Below are 23159 nucleotides of genomic sequence, written 5' to 3'. Positions count from 1 at the left end.
TGGACTTTAATTTCAGATTTATTAAATAAAACTAATTCTCACCAATGAAATAGAGATGAGAAATTTCTTCACTTGAGGAGGGTTTGGGACTGTTTGGATTTCTCTTACTTGGAGGGGAGTGGATGATCAATGAATATATTCATAGTTAAGATTGCTGGATTTTTGGAGTCTTTTGGAAATCCAGGGAAATGGGGAGTGGGTAGGTAAATAGAATAGAAGCACAGGATCAGCCCTAATTACTCTGAATGGTGGGCAATGTTTAATGGAAGTTATAGTGTACTGTTCCTCCTATTATTCAAGTTCTTATTGGATTTCCTGTTATGCTAACTGCTGTTGAAATTTAATTTATCATTTGTAAAATTGGTCTCTCTGCATTTTTAACATGATTGTTAAAAATGGGGGTGGGACATGGATTTCTAAAGCCAGCAGATATGTAACTTTTCTGACTCCATAAGATTTTATACTGGAAGATCTAAGAATCTTCATTTCTCGGTGAAGAGGTACATAGAACATAGAACATTACAGCACAGTACAGGCCCTTCGGCCCTCTATGTTGTGCCGACCTGTCATACCGATCTGAAGCCCATCTAACCCACACTGTTCCATGTACGTCCATATGCTTATCCAATGACGACTTAAATGTACCTAAAGTTGGCGAATCTACTACCGTTGCAGGCAAAGCGTTCCATTCCCTTACTACTCTCCGAGGAAAGAAACTACCTCTGACATCTGTCCTATATCTTTCACCCCTCAATTTAAAGCTATGCCCCCTCGTGCTCGCCGTCACCATCCTAGGAAAAAGGCTGTCCCTATCTAACCCTCTGATTATTTTATATGTCTCAATTAAGTCACCTCTCAACCTTCTTCTCACTAATGAAAACAGCCTCAAATCCCTCAGCCTTTCCTTGTAAGACCTTCCCTCCATACCAGGCAACATCCTAGTAAATCTCCTCTGCACCCTTTCCAAAGCTTCCACATCCTTCTTATAATGCGGTGACCAGAACTGTACGCGATACTCCAAGTGCGGCTGCACCACAGTTTTGTACAGCTTCACCATAACCTCTTGGTCCTGGAACTCGATCCCTCTGTTAATGAAAGCTAAAACACTATATGCCGCCTTAACAGCCCTGTCAACCTGGGTGGCAACTTTCAAGGATCTGTGTACGTGGACACCGAGATCTCTCTGCTCATCTACACTACTAAGAATCTTACCATTAGCCCAGTACTTTGCCTTCCGGTTACTCCTACCAAAGTGCATCACCTCACACTTGTCTGCATTAAACTCCATTTGCCACCTCTCAGCCCAGCTCTGCAGCTTATCTATGTCTCTCTGCAACCTACAGCATCCTTCGTCACTATCCACATCTCCACCGACCCTAGTGTCGTCTGCAAATTTACTAACCCATCCTTCTACGCCCTCATCCAGGTCATTTATAAAAATGACAAACAGCAGTGGACCCAACACCGACCCTTGCGGTACACCACTAGTAACTGGTCTCCAGGATGAACATTTCCCATCAACTACCATCCTCTGTCTTCTCTCAGCAAGCCAATTACCGATCCAAACTGCTATATCTCCCATTCTTCCGCATTTTTGTACAAATGGGCTAATGCCTATCCTTAGTACAAAGACTGTTAAACAACATATACTTTTGGTTAAATCTCTTCATATTTACATCAATTTAACCACAACTTGCAACTTGTCTGTGATATTAAATGTAACCATTGACAATTGTTTTATGGTATAAAACCTCACTTCCATATGGTTTTCATATTATGAAATGAAAAGATTCTGTAAACGCTGTTCTGCCTGGATTATGTCAAGAAGAGCATCTAATATATTTATTTTTTTGGGGAAGGGATAATAATACAGGACATCTGCACAACATGTTTCCCTTCCTAGAGTGAGGTGAAATTGCTTTCAGACAAGAGCCTTGTATTGTTTGGAACATGTAGACTTGAATGAAAAAGGTTCAAATATCTATTTTAAAAGTTATCTAAGTTATCTAAGCTAAAAGTTATTGGGGAGAAATGATCCATTGAATATGTGCTGGCAATACTTTTTATTTTTCTTCCGTGATTTAATATGTATTTGTTTCATATGGGTAGCACAATGTGGTGCCATAGTATGATGGGATTCAAAGGGTTGCCACTGTGAAGTAATACTCCATAGTTTAAGACCATAAAATATAAAGCAGAAGAAGGCCATTCAGTTCTTCGAGTTTGTCCTGTCTTTCAATGAGATAAAGGCTAATTCTTCAATTCCACTTTCTTTTCTCGGTAACCTTTAATTCCCATTTTAATTAAAAATCTATCACAGCCTCAGTATGCATAATGACTCAGCCTTGACAACCCTCTGTGGGAAGGAATTCAGAGAAGAAACTCCTCGTCATCTTTGTCTTAAATGTGGGCCCCCTTAGTCTGTGAGATTATGCCGTCTGGTCCTAGACTCTCCCACAAGGGGAAAACAATCTTTCCTCAACTACCTTGTCAAGTCCTGTCAGAAGCTTGTCTGTTTTAATAAGGACACCTCTCATTCTTCTGTATTCCAATGAATGCAGACTTAACTTGCTCAATCTCTTCTCATAAGACAATCCCTCCATACATAGTACAGCAGCCTTTATTTGAAATGGCGCTCTCAATAAACTGGTAGAAGTTATATATCTCAGATCCTGGAAGCTCATTGTATTATTGCGATTTCTGCACTGTCTGAATAGTCAGTTGAGGCTACATGTAAGAAAGCTGTCTGCTGGTAAGTTTTATTTAAGGCAAAATTGCATTATTAAAGTGATTTATGCAGTAAATGAAATATAACAGTGATATGTATATCCCTGCTTTCTGTTTCTATTACTGTGTGTTTTTCCACAGATTTTGTGGACCTCTTGATCAACTGAAATATTTGGTCAACTGGCGTCTACTGATCCCATAGATGGGAGTTAATAATAAGTTTGCTATGGCAGCCTAGGGATCCATCTCGGGATTGCCTGTAATGCCAGTACATCATTGTTAGTTAAGGTGTCCAAAACTGTTCAATATTCTAGTAATGGTCTCTCTAGAGCCTTTTATAGTTTTAACAAAACCCTACAATTTCTATACTCTGTTCCCTTTGAAATAAAGATGACATTTCATTTGCCTCCCTTTTATTACCTACTGAACTTGAATTGCTTTGTCATCTTCTAGTCTCTGTCGTACTTTTACAAGATATTCACATAGCTTTTCTCTTTCCCGAACCGTTGGCCCTACATGGAATGGGTAGTTTTTCCCAAGCTATCTTGTACATTGATACAAGCATGAGATCAATTTTATTTTTCATTCTGAGCTATGAGCTGGAGGGAAATGGAAACAGCATCCTTAAGCTTCTCTTGCCAGTGCAACTTGCTAACCTTTTGAAATATTTCTGACTTTAAATCCTAGCTTATTTACTTGAGGAATCTCACTTACTTGTGCAGTGATTCCATTAGTAACTTGTAGTTGAAAAGTATGTTGTAGATTAATATTATGGAAAAATTATCTAGTATTAGTAATTGTTCTTGTACGTGTGGGTTATGCTACATTCCATGTGTTGGATGGGCTTTGGATTTTGGCAGTTGGAAATCTGCTGGTTTCCGAAAATGTTGGCACAGCCGAAGAAACTTAAATGCAGTAGTGCAGATGTGTACTAGGATACATGTCCTGAGTCAGTTGGACAATTGTTTTGGATAAATGGTAGGTTTAATAACCAAAATTGTACTCTGAATTCTGCAAGATGAGCACGCTTGAAGCAAAACATGAGCTGATGATTGGATGCCCAGGTACGTTTCTGCATATTGAATCCTTTCAGTTTTGTCAGAACTAATAGATTATTCTGAAGCTGTAAAATACAGATATATTCAAGTGTTCTGATGTGTGAGCTGAGATTTTTTGGTAGTCATCTTTTAGCAGGTTTCTAAAGTATATTTTCTTTGCCAACTCATATGTAGCTGTGAGCACATTACTCCTTGACTTCAAGGGACTAGAACTTGGTGTGGTTCCAATAGGTAGAAAATATAAACATTTCTAAAAGCAGGAAGGAATCCACCTTAGAATTGATGATTGTGTAGAAAACGGGAGGTTAGTACAAAAGAACACGAGTAGAATGCACCAAATACATTTTGCTTTCTTAACGGGTGCATGGAGATGAGGTCGACGATGCATTGCTGTTTTGAGGCTATGGATAATGTGAAATATTTGAATCAAACGTTAATAACCAGTAAAATTGGTGTAGGGTCTGGAATTGAACTTTGAGTATAATTTCAAACTTTAAACCTGGCAGGAATAAGGTGAGCTGTGGAGTTTTGTTCTAATCCCATGAAAGAACCACTTGGAAAGGAGTCCTAGGCCCAATGTATTTTGATATGTCATGGACATTTTGAGAGAGATTAATGAAGAGGATCCTTTATTGTTGTCTGAATCACACTTTTTGATAAACTTTGCTTTTTGTTTTCAAAAGCAGCTTCTTATTAATAGCCCAGGACAAACTAATTTCTGGTTTCCAGAAAAGTGTGTGTGTTGTTTTTTTCTCTTCGTATCTCCATATCTGTGTGTAACATTGTTCGCTGTGTAGTGTTCTGTGCTCTCATTGATACTCACAGAATGGAATGTAACAGTGTGTCAGGCACACAGCTTCTGAGAATATGGGTGATTTTTCTTGCTTTCAATCTTTCAAAAGTATGTGTTACTCAAATATAATACAACTTGATGACATTCTTGAGTTTTTGTTAAAATGATTTACATTACCAGAAGGAAAATGTATGCAATCCAATATTATGAACCCTTATTTCACTTGAACCATTTATTAACAGTAGCAGAACATATTTGGTGCCTTTTACTTGGTATTATTTTATCTTGTTATACTCACTCTCTCTTCCTTCAAATACTATTCTGCAGTTTTAACAGATGAAATTTGCATGATGAACTTTAGAAATTGATTTATGTACCTGTTCAATTGTGTTGCATTGTGCATCGTTTAATGTCTTGATATTGTGGCACACTGCTAACATAATTTACAATCCAGTATATTTATTGTATACTATGCTTCAGTATGCAAGATTCTTCATTTTTAATGACTCCAACCAGCAGCACTTCACATTATGCTACTCAGAATGCTCACTGTAAAACTTGCTGATTTTGTAAGGACAAAATCGATAACAGTACTGTTCGGCAAATGAACTTGGCACGACATGGTACAGCACACTATGATGGGTATGGTCCCTATTATTAAAACGTTACAGAAACCCTTGTTGAGAAACCTCTGCAGAGCACTTAGAGTCATAGAAGTATACAACATGGAAAAAGGCCCTTTGGCCCAATTTGTCCATGCCAACCAACATTTGAAAATGGTTCTTAAACCGAACGAGTTCCATTATCCCTCTGAACCTTTCCTGTCTGTGTACCTGTCCAATTGTCTTCTCAATGTTGTAATTGTACCTGCCTCCACTGCTTCTGGCAGTTCATTCCATAGATGCACAACTCTGTGTGCAAAAGTTGCCCCTCAGGTCACTTGTAAGTCTTTCCTCTCACCAAATTGGAAATGTTGTCCTTAAATTGCACTTCCCTGAAATCCTAGTGATGTTGGCATTGGTACATTGATGTGCCTTGCCATACATTTTTGGTCACACTTGGGATTTTCCCATTTACTAGCTTCCAGAATTTTGACTGGGGAAGATGATCAGCAAGCTCTGTTGAAATACCACCGTACGTCACCTTACTGAAGGAAGGATGTAGTTGCATTGGAGACAGTTCAGAGACTCAGTAGATTTAATTCAGAGGTGAGAATTTGTCTTATAAACCAAAATTGAGCAAGTTTAGGGTTATACTCTCGAGTTCAGAAAAATAAGATTAGACTTAATTGAGGTATGTAAGATGTCAAAGGGGATTGACAGAGTAGATGTGAGAGGATGTTTCCTCTTGTGGAGCAATCTAGAATGGGAGGTCATAGTTTTTAAGGCAGAAGGGTAGCTGATTTAAAGCAGAGATGAGAAATTACTCATCTCGAAGAGCCTTGAATTTGTGGAATTTACTTTGCTAACGTGCAGTGAATGCCAGGACACTGAGCATATTTGAGGAGATAGATAAAGTTTTCATTTGTAATAAGTCTGAACGATTATGGGGAGTTGGCAGGGAAGTGAAGTTGAGGCTGAGAAGAGGTCAAGTGCAGGCTCAAGGGGTTGATTTGCCTACTCCTACTCTTAGGTAGACCATAAGACTATAAGATATAGGAGTAGAAGTTAGGCCATTCAGCCCAATGAATCTGCTTTCCTGTTCAAGCATGGTTGATAAGTTTCTCAACACCATTCTCCCTGTAACCCTTGATCCCTTTGACATTCAAAAACCTATCTATCTCTGTCTTAAATGTATTCAATCATCTGGCCCTCCACAGCCTCTGAGGTAGTGAGTTCCACAGATTCTGCACTCTGGCTGAAGAAGTTTCTCCTTTTATCTGTGTTCTAAAAGGTCTTCCCTTTACTCTAAGGCTGTGCCCTAGTCTCTCCTCTAATGGAGATATCTTCCCAACATCCACTTTGTCCAGACATTCAGTATTCTGTACGTTTTCAGTTAGATCCCCCTTCATCCTTCTAAACTCTATTGAGCATAGATCCAGAGTCCACAAATGTTCCTCATATATTAAGCCTTTCATTCCATCATTCTCTTGAACCTCCTCCAAACCTGGTCAGTATACTTCTTCCTGAGATATGGGGCCCAAAACTGTATTCGATATTCCAGATGTGGCCTGATCAGAGTCGTCTAGAGCTTCAGAAGTACATCCTTACTTTTATATTCAAGTCTTCTCAAAATAATTGCCAACATTGCATTTTCCTTCCTAAATACTGACTCGTCCTGCAAGATTACCTTGAGAGAATCCCAGACTCAAACTCCCAAGTCTGTTTGCACTTCAGATTTCTGAATTTTCTCCCCATTTAGAAAATAGCCCTTGCCTCTATCTCACCATAGTGCATGACATAACACTTTCTCATGTTGTACTGTATCTGCCTCTTCTTCGCCTACTCTGCTAACCTGTCTAAATCCTTCTGCAGCTTCCCTACCTCTTCAATACTACTTGTTCTTCGACATATCTTTGTATCATTAGCAAATGTAGCCAGAATGCCCACAGTTCCATCATCTAGATCATTAATGTATAAAGTGAAAAATTGTGGTCCCAATACTAACCCTTGCGGAATATCATTTTGTCCCCACCTGCCATCCTGAGAAAGACCCTTTTATCCCTACTCTGCCTTCTGCCAGTCAATCAATCTTCTAACCATACTCCTACCTTCCCTCTAAGACCGTGGGCCCTTACATTACTCAGTGGTTCCTGTGTGGCACCTTGTCAGCCGCCTTTTTGAAGTCCAGGTAGATAACATCCATTGGCTCTTCTTGGTCTAACCTGCTTGTTACTTCCCCAAAGAACACGAACAGATTGGCCAGGCATCACCTCCCCTTCATGAAGCCATGCTGACTTTGCCCTTTTTTCTATACATTTCCAAGTATTCAGAAATCTCGTCCTTCACAATGGACTCCAACATCTTACCCATGACCATGGCTAGGCTATTCGGCCTGTAACTTTCCGTCTTTTGCCTTACTCTCTTTTTAAAATTATTAATAGAGGGATCGAGTTCCGGAACCAAGAGGTTATGGTGAAGCTGTGCAAAACTCTGGTGCGGCCGCACTTGGAGTATTGCGTACAGTTCTGGTCACCGCATTATAAGAAGGATGTGGAAGCTTTGGACAGGGTGCAGAGGAGATTTACTAGGATGTTGCCTGGTATGGAGGGAAGGCCTTACGAGGAAAGGCTGAGAGACTTGAGGCTGTTTTCATTAGAGAGAAGAAGGTTGAGAGGTGACTTAATTGAAACATATAAAATAATCAGAGGGTTTGATAGGGTGGATAGGGAGAGTCTTTTTCCTAGGATGGTGACGGCGAGCACGAGGGGGCATAGCTTTAAATTGAGGGGTGAAAGATGTAGGACAGATGTCAGAGGTAGTTTCTTTCCTCGGAGAGTAGCAAGAGAATGGAACGCTTTGCCTGCAACGGTAGTAGATTCGCCAACTTTAGGTACATTTAAATCGTCATTGGAGAAGCATATGGACGTACGTGGAATAGCGTAGGTTAGATGGGCTTGAGTTCGGTATGACAGGTCGGCACAAGGTAGAGGGCCAAAGGGCCTGTACTGTGCTGTAATGTTCTATGTTCTAAACAGGGGTGTTATGTTAGTGATTTTTTTTTTTCCAGTCCTCTGGGACCCTCCCTGACTCCAGCGATTCCTGAAAGCCCACCACTAATGCCTCCGCTTTCTCTTCAGCTAACTCCTTTAGAACTCTGGGGTGTAGTACATCTGATCCAGGTAATTTATGTACCTTCAAGCCATTCAGTTTTTCTCGCACCTTCTCCTCGGTGATGATCACCGTACTCTGGTCTGCCCACTGTCTCTCTCTTGAATTTTTGGCATGTTACTCGTGTCTTCCATCATGAAGACTGATGCGACACAATTATTCAGTTCCACAACCATTTCTTTGTTCCCCACTGCTATCTCTCCAGCTTCATTTTCCAGCAGTCCAATGTCCAAACCTGCCTGACTTTTGCCCTTTATGTATGTAAAACTCTTATAGTCTTCCTTTATATTACTGGCTAGCTTACCCTCATATTTAATCTTCTCCCTCTTTTTTTTTTTTTGTTGCCCTCAGTTGGTTTTGTAAGCTTCCCAATCCTTTGGCTTCCCAGTGCCCTTCGCCGCATCGTATGCTTTCTCTTTTGCTTTTATTCTGTCCTGACTTTTCTTGTCAGCCATGGTTGTCTTGTCCTCCCTTTAGTATGAGTATTTTCCTCCGGTTTTTTTTTTGCTGTAATTGTAATTCTCCTGAATTATGCCCAGAAATTCCTGCCATTGCTGTTCCACTGTCTTTGTTGCTAGGATCCTCTCCCAGTCAGTTCTGTCCAGCTCCTCCCTTATGTCTCTGTGGTTGCCTTTATGCAGCTGTAATATTGTTACCTCTGATTCTATCTTCTCTCTCTCTCAGATTGCAGAGTAAATTCATCATATTATGATCACTGATAATGGGAACTGCAGATGCTGGAGAATCCGCGATAACGAAGTGTAGAGCTGGATGAACACAGCAGGCCAAGCAGCATCCTAAGATGCTGCTTGGCCTGCTGTGTTCCTATTATGATCACTGCCTCCTAAGAGTTCCTTCACCTATCAGTCTGCCTCATTCCACAGCACTAAATCCTCTCTGATGAAGGGTCTAGGCCCGAAACGTCAGCTTTTGTTCTCCTGAGATGCTGCTGGGCCTGCTGTGTTCATCCAGCCTCACATTTTATTATCTTGGATTCTCCAGCATCTGCAGTTCCCATTATCACTAAATCTGGTATTGCCTGTTCCTTAGTGTGCTCCACCACAAGCTGCTACAAAAAGCCATCTCGTAGACATTCTACGTATTCCTTTCCTTGCAAACTGCTACCAACCTGATTTTCCCAGTCCATTTACAGTTCTTGTGTTCTTATGTTAAAACCTGAAACTTTCTTCCTGTGTGTGTGCCTATACCAGTTGGACACCAGTGGTTCCAAAAGATAGCACCACCTTCCAAGGAGCAATAAAGGACGTGCAATAAATTTGACAGTGACTGTGCCAACAAAACCTGAATCCCCCTTGCTACTGGCACATTCGGTGTAGGATCCCTCAACCATTCTATGTACTCAGTTGAGAATGAAAAGTGCAAGAGCAAATAATACACTTCTCTGGATCGAGTTCGGCTCCTGATTCAAGGAAACAGTTTTTGACAACGTTGAAGTGAGGGTAAACCTGAGGCATTTTAAACATTCGTAATTTTAACAGTAAATATTTCCAGGTGAGGTATGAGTATGTCATGTAAAGAGTCAAACTGGTCCATAGACCTGGTGATTCAAAACTCTGAAGGATACGACTTTGACTTTGGGGGAAATTCTAGTTTCCCGGGTTCACTACCCTTATTGCAGCATAAAAAGAGAATCTGCTGGAAATTTGAAATAACATTGAAAGCTGGTGTTGGAAATGCGTAGAAAATGAATCCCTTATAAAGCTTCCCTTAAAGGGAAAATAAAGTCTGTAATGTGCTTCGATAAGTTCTATTGGATATGCATATATAGAATACAATTTCTGAAGCAAAATGTCCAAGATCACTGATGCCCAATTGCAGTTGCTGACTAGGCATAGGTTTGGCTAAAACATAATAGTTTTAGCTGCATCTGACTAAGTCTGGTAGAAAATGACATACTGCAGGTGACTAATTGTGCAGTAAATGTATATATTCATGCAACAGCTGCCACCATTCAACATTAACCTTTGCCGTTCTTCTCTTTAATTAAAACTTTGTAACTCCTGAATGAATTCACCAGGCACAGCTCCTAAATTGAAGGTACTGTCACACTTCTCCGTTCTGGAATGTGTCATTGCAAAGAAGGTCTGAAGAGAGATGCAGTGATTTTTTTTAGTCTAGGTTCATTCCGAGCAGCTCTGTTATGCAGGACCCTGTGCTGTAAAGGCTGTCCCCTGGGAATGCACGCTGAGAGGAACATTAACTGCGCCTGTAGGACCATCAAACTGTTGAAGGACACTCATTAGTCTGCTCTAAACATATTTGTCTTCCAGTGTAAAGAGTTGTCCTCAACTGAGTATTGCAGACTGGCCCGCTGCAACATCTATGACTTCATATTGAGGGACACACTGAAGCTTGGGGCAGCAGCTGTCAAGTCATAGTGTGGAAAGAGCATCATTTAAGGGCCTTTCTGCCAAAGCATAACAAGGGTCTGTTCAGTTGTCAGACCCTCTCGGTGCCTCCAAATGAATGTAAATAGTTTCTTGCATAAATAGAAAATGCCTCTTTTGCAACTGTAGCAAAGCTCTGAGAAATGTCAAAAATCCAAAGTTTTACATTTTCTCTGCAAAGACTTTGCAGTCCTTCGAGTCTTTGAATGTATTTCTAAATGATTTTGTGAATAAAGTGTATATTTGAAGTTATGAAAGGCTCCTAACTTGGTGCAGTGTTTGAGGTTTCTGTCAAGCAGTTATGAGCAGTGCTTTGACGACATTCGAGTAACTGTTGAGATGGTTGCCGTATCTAATAAGTCAATTGGACCACGCATGTTAACACTACTCCTTATTTGTTGAGCTTTTAGCCTTTATGTAATACACGACCAATTGTTCCTGTTTATTGAGCTGAACTTGATGCTATCAGCCTCTCTGCAATGTTGCTGGGATCTGTCCACTGTTTCAGTCCATGTTGCACATCATTTTAGCAGATTGCCAATAAGCAGGAATTAAAGGTAGTAAAGTGAACAGACTATCAAAAGCCACTTGCAAACTTTGGGCTCAGGTGTAGATTCTCTGTATTGAGATGCCTAAAACATTTGTTCTCATTAACATGCAATTTCAGCAACAGACACTGGAGAACTTGGGGATATAGAATTGAGGATTCTAAATTTCAGCATCCTAAACTTCTTGTTTGCCACTTTCCATCCCTGAATTACCCAGTTGTTGGACTAAATATGACCATGGAATTGTTGTCAATTGTCAGAAAAACCCATTTGGTTCACTTTAGAAAAGGAAACTGAGAACCTTACCAGTCTGGACTACAGACTCCCAGAAATTGTCTGGTTGACTCTTAACTACCCTCTGGGCATTCAGGGATTGGCTGACTTGGCCAGTGACAGCCACATCTTGTGAATGTCAAAAACATTGTAAGCGAAGGATGTCCTTGAAACACCACTAAATGTTTCAATGTCAATGAAGTGCTTATTTGAAAGTAATGTAGGAAAATTCTGCAGTTGACTTGTATACAACAGTGTCCACATCAATGGCAGTGAGCAAGATAAATAACTTGCATTTATATTATATTTTACATGATTCTAAAATGGGTGGCATGTTGGCTCAGTGATTAGCACTGCTGTCTCACAGCACCAGGGACCTGGGTTCGATTACACCGTCGGGTGTCTGTCTGTGTGGAGTTTGCACATTCTTCCTGTGTCTGTGTGAGTTTCCTACCACAGTCTAAAGATAACAAAGTGTGGAGCTGGATAAGCACAGCAGGCCAAGCAGCATCTTAAGAGCACAAAAGCTGACGTTTCCGGCCTAGACCCTTCAGTTTAGGTGGATTTGCCATGCTAAATTGCCTGTAGTGTTCAGGAATGTGTAGATTAGGTGGGTCTGGATGGGATGCTGTGAAGGTTGGTGTGGACTTTTTGGGTCGAAGGGCCTGTTTCCACTGTAGCAATTCTGTGATCTATGAACTGTGATGTCACAACTTCTGACATACTTTTGAAGAGAAAAATATTCATCAAGATATTGAGTAAACACCTCAGCCTTATTTGAGTTGTGCTGCAGCATCTCGTGTGAACTGAGGAAGTATTTGGACGTTCTGCCAGTCCTGCAATTAAAATCTCAATCTAGATTACTTGCTCAGTTTACTGAAGTAAGCCTTTGACTCGGGACCCTCCAATATGGAAGTGCAAGTGGTATGACTGAATCCGAATGTGGGAGCTCCAGCGCAGTTGCTCGGTCTGTGATTGATTGATTGATCACTGCCCAGGAATTGAGTTTATAGTCTATAACTGAAGAAACTTGGGTTATCAGGGAACCATCTGAACTGTAATACTTGCCAATGTAAAAGTGCACTTTGGTTTGCATTGTGTTTTTACTCCTGGAGACAGCCACAGAAGAACTTGAACTGACCGCTGTTCCAGGACCTCCCTTGTGCATGGTTTTCTTAGCCTTTACTGTTGTAACTGATGGTGATTATCCCAACAATAACACTGTTTTTAAATGAAGCACACAGCTTTTGTAATAAGTTAAAGATTATTGCAGTGACTTTGGTTCTCCATGTTTGTTAAATAACATTGTGATGCAAGCTAGATCCCAGGTTCTGGGTGTGGAGTCACACGGGCAAAACTTAGTAAAGTTGGCATCTCTTTAACCCTGAGGGACGTTAAAGAACTATATGGGTTTTACAGTAATGCAGCAAGTAGTTTCATGGTCATCATGAGGCTTCTATTCCAGAATCGTGAGTCAGATTCCACCAGCTGTTGTGGTGGGATTTAGATTCTTGTCTCTTGGATGGTAGACTGTACCTTTTTGAATCACTAGTCCTGTAAAATTATCACTATGCTACCGTTTTCATGTAGGAGAAAACTTTATTTTCGAAGAAGTGTATGACACTATAATAGGTATCTACAAGGGGGGCTTATGACAGTGGAATTGTTCCTACTGTTGGGCTAGAAGGTCCAGGTTGAAATCCCACTTTCCATGGAAGCGTGTCTTAACATCTTAAATGATTATGATGTGGTAGGCATCACAGAGACATGGTTGCACGGAGTTCAGGACTGACAGTTAAACATCCAAGGGTTCACAACTTCTCAAAGACAGGGAGGTAGGCAGAGGGGGTGCGGTTGCTTTGTTGGTTAAGAATGAAATTAAATCTACAGCACTGAATGACATAGGGTCAGAGGATATGGAGTCTGTGTGGGTGGGGGTGAGGAACCACAAAGGCAAAAAAACCATAATGGGAGTTATGTACAGACCACTGAACAGTGATCAGGACCAGGGGCGCAAGATGCACCGGGAAATAGATAGGGCATGTCAGAAAGGCAAGGTCACGGTGATCATGGGGGACTTCAATATGCAGGTGGACTGGGTGAATAATGTTGCTGGTGGATCCAAAGAAAGGCAATTCATGGAATGTTTGCAGGATGGCTTTTTGGAACAGCTTGTGATGGAGCCCGCAAGGGAGCGGGCTATTCTGGACTTAGTGCTATGTAACGAGCCAGACTTTATGAAAGATCTTAAAGCAATGGAACACTTAGGAGGCAGCGATCATAATATGGTAGAGTTCAGTCTGCAGTTTGAAAGAGAAGAAGGCAAAATCGGATGTAATGATGTTACAGTTAAATAAAGATAATTACAGGTGCATGAGGGAGGAATTGACGAAAATCGACTGGAAGCAGAGCCTAGCGGGGAAGACAGAGCAACAATGGCAGGAGTTTCTGGGTGTAATTGAGGACACAGTACAGAGGTTCATCCCAAAGAAAAAGATTATCCAGGGTGGGACTAGACAGCCATGGCTGACAGAGGAAGTCAGGAAATATATCAAAGAAAAAGAGCCTATAAAGTGGCCAAGAACACTAGGAAATCAGAAGATTGGGAAAGCTACAAAAACAACAGAAGATAACAAAGAGGAATAAGGAAGGAAAGGATCAAATATGAAGGTAGGCTAGCTAGTAATATTAGAAATGATAGTAAAAGTGTCTTTCAATACATCAGCAACAAACAAAAGGCAAAAATAGATGCTGGAAGGCTAGTGATGGGAGATAAGGAAATAGCTGAAGAACTTAATAAGTACTTTGTGTCAGTCTTCACAGTGGAAGACATGACTAGTATGCCAACAAATAGGGAGAGTCAGGGGGCAGAGTTGAGTATGGTAGGCATTACAAAAGAGAAAGTACTAGAAAAGCTAAAAGGTCTAAAAATTGATAAATCTCCTGGCCCCGATTAGGCTACATCCTAGAGTTTTGAGGGAGGTGGCTGAGGAAATAGCGAGGCTTTGGAAAGCCCCAGATGATTGGAAAATTGCTGTTGTAACCTCCTTGTTTGAGAAAGGATCAAGGCAAAAGATGGAAAATTATAGACCGATTAGCCTAACCTTGGTTGGTAAAATTCTAGAATCTGTTGTTAAGGATGAGATTTCTGAAATCCTGGAAGTGCAGGGTCAAATTAGAACAAGTCAGCATGGATTTAGTAAGGGGAGGTCATGCCTGACAAACCTGTTAGAATTCTTTGAAGAGGTAACAAGCATATTAGACCAGGGAAACCCAGTGGATGTTATCTATCTAGACTTCCAAAAGGCCTTTTGATAAGGTGCCTCACAGGAGGCTGCTGAGCAAGGTGAGGGCCCATGGTGTTCGAGGTGGGCTACTGGCTTGATTTGAAGATTGGCTGTCTGACAGAAGGCAGAGAGTTGGGATAAAAAGCTCTTTTACGGAATGGCAACCGGTGACGAGTGGTGTTCCGCAGGTGTTGGGGCTGCAGCTGTTCACTTTATATATTAATGATCTGGATGAAGGGACTGGGGGCATTCTGGCAAAGTTTGCCGATGATACGAAGATAGGTGAATAGGCAGGTAGTACTGAGGAGGTGGGGAGGCTGCAGAAAGATTTTAGACAGTTTAGGAGAGTGGTCCAGGAAATGGCTGCTGAAATTCAATGTGAGCAAATGCGAGGTTTTGCACTTTGGAAAAAAGAATACAGGCATGGACCGTTTTCTAAATGGAACGGTGAGAAAATTTGTAAAGCAGAAGTACAAAGGGATCTGGGAGTGCTGGTCCAGGATTCTGTAAAAGTTAACTTGCAGGTAGAGTCCGTGACTTAAGAAAGCGAATGTAATGCTGTCGTTTATCTCAAGAGGGTTGGAATATAAAAGCAGTGATGTGCTTCTGAGACTTTATAAAGCTCTAGTTAGGCCCCATTTTAGAATACTGTGTCCAAGTTTGGGCCCCACACCTCCAGGAAGGATACTGGCCCTGGAGCGTGTCCAGCGGAGATTATAACGGATGATCCCTGGAATGGTAGGTTTAACGTGCGATGAATGGCTAAGGATCCTGGGATTGTATTCATTAGACTTCAGAAGGTTGAGGGGTGATCTCATAGGAACTTACAAGATAATGTATGGCTTAGAAAGGATGGACGCTGGGAAATTGTTTCCATTAGGCGGGGAGACTAGGACTCGTGGGCACAGCCTCAGAATTAGAGGGGGTAAATTTAAAATGGAAATGAGGAGACATTTCTTCAGCCAGAGTGTGGTGGGCTTGTGGAATTCATTGCCATGGCGTGCAGTGGAGGCTGGGACATTAGTTGCCTTCAAGGTGGAGATCGATAAATTCTTGACCTCACAAGGAATGAAGGGCTACAGGGAGAGTGCAGGGAAGTGGAGTTGAAATGCCCATCAGCCATGATTGAAATGGCATAGCGGACCCGATGGGCCGAATGGCCTTCCTTCCACTCCTATGTCTTATGGTCTAATGTTTTTATTAATTATTCGATTTTAGTAAATGTCCCTGTTTAATACTTTTTCAATCAGTACCTGTGAAGGAGACAGATGTCCTGAGATATGAAATAACCACTGGAGAAAGTGGGAACTGAGCTAAAGGAGGCAATTAAAAGATGATTAGAGGTGGATTTTGAGACTGGGCTTGAAATGAGGTAAGCAGGTGAGGCAAAGGAGTTCATGGAGGCAGTGTTACAGAACTAAACATTCATTGCAGACAGGGTAAATGAATAAATGGAAGACGTAAGGTGGGGAATGTTGAATGTGCACGAGGTTATGCAAACTCTGCATAGCATTCTCTCCATGTCATTGTGGGTTTCCTCTGGGTCTTCCGGTCTCTTCTCTTCTCCCCCCCACCACACCGCGAGAGATGTCCAGGTTCGGTGAATTGGTCATGCTAAATTGCCCATAGTGTCCAGGGATGTGCAGGTTCAGTAGATTTGCCGTGGGAAATAACAAGTTACGTGGATAGAGTCGGGGCTTGGGGTCTGACTGGGATGTTGTTCAGCAGGGGGTGGCACAGTGGTTCAGTGGTTAGCACTGCTGCCTCATAGCACCAGGGACCCGGGTCCACTTCCACCCTCGGGTGACTGTCTGTCTGTGTGAAGTTTGGTTATTCTCCCTGTGTCTACGTGGGTTTCCTCCGGGTGCTCTGGTTTCCTCCCACAGGCTAGGTGAGTTGGCTATGCTAAATTGCCTGTAGTATTCAGGGATGTGTAGGTTCTGGGGGTGGGTCTGGGTGGGATGTGCTGTGGATTGGTGTGGACTTGTTGGGCCAAAGGGCCTGTTTCCACACTGTAGGGATTCTTTGATCTACAACTAAGGTCAGCGCAAACTTGATGGGCCAAATGTCCTCTTTCCACTCTAGGGATTCTGTAATGATACTGACAGGTAGGATTAGTTCTGGTTTGTGGTGAAAACTTTGATCAGTGACATTGTATTGCTGTGAATGTTTGTTGTTCCTGTTTCATTTTCTTGACCCAGATTTAGAGTTTAGATTTCTGGCTAATTAGTAAAGGGAGTAAGTTGATAGGCTTGTTACTGACAGTATATTGGGTCTTTCCTTTTTTGAGAAGAAGTGGAAAGAGCCCACACCCATGTTGAAAGGTTAGTTTTAAGGTAGGACTGCTACTGATCTGCAGTTTTAAGTGAAAAGGAAAAAATAACTAAATTCACAAAGGTGTCATTTAATCCTTCAGACAAAAGAGTTCTTAAGATTGTGTGTGTGTGTGTGTGTGTGTGTGTGTGTCTGTCTCTCTCTCTCTCTCTCTCTCTCTCTCTCTCTCTCTCTCTCTCTCTCTCTCTCTCTCTCTGGTTTGGATGATCATGTAACTTGCAAATATATGAAATTTTTCATATTGATTCTTTAGGTTCGGATTGCTCTGCAACTTGAAGATGGATCCAGACTTCAATACCTTTTTCACTCTGGTTTGACTCTCTGGGATCTTCTTGACCACTTTCCTGAGACCAGGTGAAGCATGTCAATCTTTTGAACAAAACTGAATGAGGAACAAAAGAATTTTCCTACTCCTCAACATTGTTACCCTTCACTGGGCTAACATGCTGGAAATCATGGCCTCCTATTCATGGGAGTGGCACAAGAGTATACAGAATTTTCCAATTTATTTGTTAGACCCAGGTTGACAGAAAGCACAGACCGTTTTTCTGTACTTAAGAATGACCATTTCTTACAAATAAATTGATTACATGTAAACTATTATGAACTGTCTGCGTATAGTTTTAGTAAAACACTAGCCGTCTCCCCTGCCTTCATAATGTAAATGCAGACAGCACAGACATAGAAAAATACATATTTTATGGGTGGAGAGCAAGACTGGGAAGGGTGCTGAATGGTCCCTGCCCACAGGGTTCACACTTTTTTTATTGTCAGGACTGGCTGCTCCTTGGTCGTCCTTGTCCAGAGACTTTCATTTAGTTGCAGGAGGCTTTCTACAAGCCTAGAGGTCCATTGGCTTCATGTCCAAAAACTATTCAGCTACCTGTAACCCAGTCTCATTGGTGGAAGGCAGAAAGCCTTTGTCACCAACAACTAGTCACCATTCCACAAACCAGTCAACTGTTTGTTGTCAGCTCCCTAGTTGAGTCATCAACATATAAAACATACCTCATCCACTGCTTGACTAAACTGCAATGTGAACAGCCTTTACAATGAATGTCAGGCAACTTGATTTTTAAAAGCAATAATCCTTTGCCCAATCCTTTCTTTATAAAATATAGTTTTTCCCCCATTTCTGCCAACAATCAAAAATGCAGATAAATAGAACATATTAGCAAAGCTCAGTTTATCATGGTTTCCTCAAAGTGTAGAATCTCATACTTGAAGTAATTTGTTAATTCACATCATTGTTCATGTGCTGAATGTGATACTGTTCTTCAACACCCGATTCAAGAGACTTTAAAAATTTTCATCTGCTTGTAGAGATTATATTGCACGTGTGACAAACTCAGTTCTTTGCAATATTTTTCAACATTTACTCGATTATCGACTTCCATAAATGTTTGAGCTTCTGTCCTTGATTTTCAGGAAAAAAGATAGAAACAACCATTTGGAGTCATGTGTCAAATAGTAGCATTGGAACAAGGAACAAGAGTTGGGCACCCAGTACTCCAGACGTGTTTCACCAATGCCCTGTATAACTGAAGCAAACCCTCCCTGTACTTGCATTCAATTCCCCATGCAGTGAAGCATAATATTCTACTAGCTTTCCTGATTACTTGGTGTACCTGCATACTAAGCTTCTCTGATTCACGTACCTGGCTATTGCTGCATCTTTGAGCTCCTCAACATCTCACCATTTATATTGCATGCTTTTTTTCTGCCAACATAGAGAATTCCACAGATTTTTCCACAGTGTATTCTATTTGCCTGACCTTTGCCCAATCACTTTATCTATATCCCTTTGTAGACTCCTTCTGTCTTCAGAACTCATCCAAATCATTTATATAAATTGTAAAGACTTGAGGCTCCAGCACTAACCCCTGTGATAAACCACTCGAGACATCCTGCCAGCATGAAAAACCTATTTATTCCTGCTCTCTCGTAGCAAAATATACTGGTCAGTAAAAATTGTACACTCTTTTGAATATTAATGTGTACGTTCCAGGGTCCTGTTACCTGAAATCATTGATTCCTTGTTCTGGATAGGTTCCAATAGGTTTATTTCTGTACTACTTCCAAATGGGCAGTATTTGTGATAAAATCTTAAGAATGATTCGTGATAAATTCGATAAAATTTTGCTCATTGTAACTGAATTGTGCACTGTCCTTTCTTGATGTCCGCATGGATGTATTTCTACAAGAGGTCACTGCTTTCTGGTTGGGAGCTGGAACCCTGGCCAGTTTTGTGTCTGGCCAGTGCAGGATGGCTGAAACCAGTTACAGTATTCTCCCTATAATGAGCTAATTGAGCGCATATTGACAGTTAAACCTCTGAATCCTTTGGGCTGTGAGGCTTAGCTTATCACTGTGTAAATCTTCTGCACCATTGAAGACTGTATTTTGAAAATTCTTTTGAAAGATGGTTCCCAAATAGCACAGTTGATTAGGTTTAGGTATTATCCATGCACATGTAATGTTTCAGTGCTTGAGCTGAGAAACTGAAAGACCTGGGCAGTATGGAACTTTCCCTGAATCTCCTGCTTTAAGAATTAAAAATTGGTAATGCAGCATGCTCATTAAAGTAAAATTTGAAGATTAATTGGATTGAGCTTGATATTTTCTCTAAATATATTGTCCTCCCTTCGCTGCTTTATATTAAAAGCTATTTTAAAATGTCACTGCATAAATTTGGCATTTATCTAATTCAAGTTTTGCACACATTGATTTTCTGTGCTAAGTACAGTTGCCAGTTTGAGCAGGTCATGTAGGAGAGTTAATGCACTGCTTTATTGTTGACTTTTTTCTGTATTGCCTTTAGCATCTTACGCTATGGTTGACTTGCTGTACACCTTGCTGGATGGCCATATTTCAGGAGTGGATTGATATAGGCTTTTTGTCTAAAGAATAATCTCTTTCCACAGTGATAGTGATGTTGCTGTTGAACTGTGTTTATGCCTTCTGCCTCTTAACTTTATGCTGGAACTTTGGCTCCCTGCCTGCTGATGCTGGTTCTTTTAGCAGCTAAGCCCTCATATTCAGCTCCTTGCCTTTTTTTTTGGAGAACATTACAGTACAGTTTCCTTGACATTTGCATGTATATGCTTCCAAATCAGCCAGAAATCTCTGTTTTAAATCCTATTGTGCTCACCTAAGCTACCCAACTGACGCCATTAACATACAGAAATTCATTCAGGTGTTGAAATGTCATTGATGTATCTGAGGAAAACTAACACCCATTAAGAGCTCATGCCTTTGAGTAGAACCCTCTTCAGATTATTGCCAACAGTTTGACACTCACTCTGCGCTCAAGCAGTTATCCCTTAAATGTGCTCATTGAGGGTATTGAGAGCTGAAATGGTATTTCAAAGACATTATGTAGGAAAAACTTGCCAGACCTGTACGTGGCATTGGTGAGACCATGCCTGGAGTACCGTGTATAGTCTGGTCTCTTTACTTAAGATTTGTACTGACATTGACATTTCGGAGGAGGTTTACTGGACTGATTCCTCAGGTGAAATGCTCTGTTGTGAGGAGGGTGGCACAGTGGTTTGGTGGTCAACACTGCTGCCTCACAGCACCTGTGGCCTAGGTTCAATTCTACCCTCAGGCAGCTGTCTGTGTGGAGTTTGCACATTCTCCCCATGTCTTTGTGGGTTTCCTTTAGGTGCTCCAGTTCCCACCCACAGTCCAAAGATGTGCAGACTAGGTGGATTGGCAGTGCTAAGTTTCCCCTAGTGTCCAGGGATGTGCAGACAAGGTGGGTTTGCCATTGTAAACACAGGGTTGCAGGGGTAGGCTAAGAGGCTGGGTCTGGTTGGGATGCACTTCAGATGGTTGGTGTAGACTTGTTGGGCCAAATGGCCTACTTCTACACTGTGTGGATTCTATGAGTAGTAGAGCAATATTGATTGGAAATTTGATAGTCAGGTGCATAGATCTGTGGCCATGAGAGAGACTCCAGGATGATGTGTTGCCTCCGTGGTGCCAGGATTGTAGGGTTTTTTTTTGAAGAAGTAGTGAAGAGGATTGATGAGGGCAGAGCAGTGGATTTGATCTATATGGACATCAGTAAGGTATTCGACAAGATTCCGCATGGTAGACTAGTTAACAAGGTTAGATCACATGGAATACATGGAGAACTCGCTGTTTGGACACAGAACTGGCTTGAAGGTAGGAGCCAGAGGGTGAGTGGTGGAGTGTTGCTTTGGAGACTTGTGATCAGAGGTGCTTCAAAAGGATTGGTGCTGGCTTTGCTGTTTTTTGTCATTCTATATAAATGATTTGAATGTGACCATTGGAGGAATGTTTAGTAAATTTGCAAATGACACCAAAATTCATGATGTAGAGGACAGCAAAGAGGGCTACCTCAGAGTACAATGTGACCTTGATCAGATGGGTCGATGGGCTGAGAAGTAGCAGATGGAGTTTAATTTAGATAAATGTGAGGTGCTGCATTTTGGAAAGGCAAATTAGGGCACAACTTGTACACTTAATGGTAGGGTCCTGGGGACTGTTGCTGCACAAAGAGACCTTGGAGTGCAGCTTCATAGTTCCTTGAAAGTAGTGTCATCGACAGGTTTGTGAAGAATGTGTTGGTATGCTTGCTTACATTGGTTAATGAATTGAATATTGGAGTTGGGAGGTCATGTAGCAGCTGTACAGAACATTGGGGCCACTTTTGGAAAACTGTCCAATTCAGGTCTACACAGCATGGAGCTGAAGGAACACAGCAGGCTAGGCAGCATCAGATGAGCCAGAAAGTTGATGTTTCAGGTTGGAACCCTTCTTCAAAAATAGGGTCTATCTAATCTTTCTCTTGAGTTCAGGTCACCCTGCTATAGGAAAGATGTTATGAAATGTGAAAGGGTTCAGAAAAGATTTACAAGGATGTTGCCAGAGTTGGAGGGTTTGAGCTATAGGGAGAGTCTGAATAGGCTGGAACTATTTTCCCTGGAGCATTGGAGGCTGAGGGGTGACCTTACAGAAGTTTATAAAATCAAGAGGTGCATGGATAGGGTGAATAGCTAAGATCTTTTCCCCAGGGTAGGAGAGTCCAAAACTAGAGGGTGTAGGTTTAAGGGGAGAGGTGAAAGATTTAGAAGAGACCTAAGGAGCAACAACTTCATGCAAAAGGTGTTGTGTCTTTGAAATTAGCTGCCAAGAGGGATTGGTAGAGCCTGGTACGATTAGGTTGTTGATATACTAGCCAAGGTGGCTTGTTTTTGTTTGCATGTTTCGTCGCCATGCTAGGTGACATCATCAGTGGAGCCTCCGATGAAGTGATATTCTGCTCCGCTTGGAATTTGTACTGTTCAGTCTGTTGTGGTGAGTAGTGTCACTTCCGGTTTTGATCTGTATGGATTTAAATATGGGGACTGGACAGTATAAATTCCAAGCAGAGTAGAATAACATTGCCTCATCCACTGATGATGTCACCTCGCATGGTGACACCTGAACAAAAACAAACCAGCTTGGTGGGCAAATCAACAACCTCATCCACAACCCGAGCTACAAATCTTTGCCAAAACTTTAAACGTGGTACGATTACAATATTTAAGAGGCATCTGGATAGTTACATGAATAGGAAGTTTTTGGAGGGATATGGGCCAAATGCTGGCAAATTGGACTAGATTAATTTAGAATATCTGATCTGCATGGAAGAGTTGGACCAAAGGAACCTTTTCCATGCTGTACAGCAGTATGATTCTGTGCTGTCTTATGGAGGTATATAGAACCATGGGAAAGAGGTTTAAATACTGAGAAGATGAGGAATTTTTCTTCTGTTGGTCTTTTGTTGCCTGAATTCTTTTCTACAGCATGTTGACAGCTGGATCATTAAATGTATTCAAGACCAAGTTAGATTTTTGATTACTGAGGGAGTCCAAGGTTTTGGAACGTGCAGGGAAATTGAGTTAGATCACCATTAGGTCAGCAATGACCTTATCAAATAATGGAGAG

The 23159-nt window shown here is 41.4% G+C and overlaps 1 protein-coding gene across 7 annotated transcripts in view; it reads left to right on the top strand.

Annotated features, from left to right (window-relative positions):
- The window catches only part of aspscr1 (ASPSCR1 tether for SLC2A4, UBX domain containing), a 244182-nt gene that overhangs the window by 30530 nt on the left and 190493 nt on the right, over positions 1-23159 (top strand). For 6 of the 7 annotated variants that reach the window (XM_048555405.2, XM_048555401.2, XM_048555402.2 and 3 more), the window contains one exon: positions 17452-17552. The exons of the other annotated variant lie outside the window; for it this stretch is intronic. In XM_048555405.2, coding sequence (XP_048411362.1) covers positions 17452-17552 — 101 coding nt within the window. The remainder of the gene's footprint in view (positions 1-17451; positions 17553-23159) is intronic. 7 annotated transcript variants of the gene reach the window in all.

This window comes from Stegostoma tigrinum, chromosome 22 (assembly GCF_030684315.1).
Source record: "Stegostoma tigrinum isolate sSteTig4 chromosome 22, sSteTig4.hap1, whole genome shotgun sequence".
Lineage (NCBI taxonomy): Eukaryota > Metazoa > Chordata > Chondrichthyes > Orectolobiformes > Stegostomatidae > Stegostoma > Stegostoma tigrinum.
The sequence above is the reverse complement of the archived record's forward strand: the minus strand, read 5'-3'. Positions and strand labels throughout refer to the sequence as shown.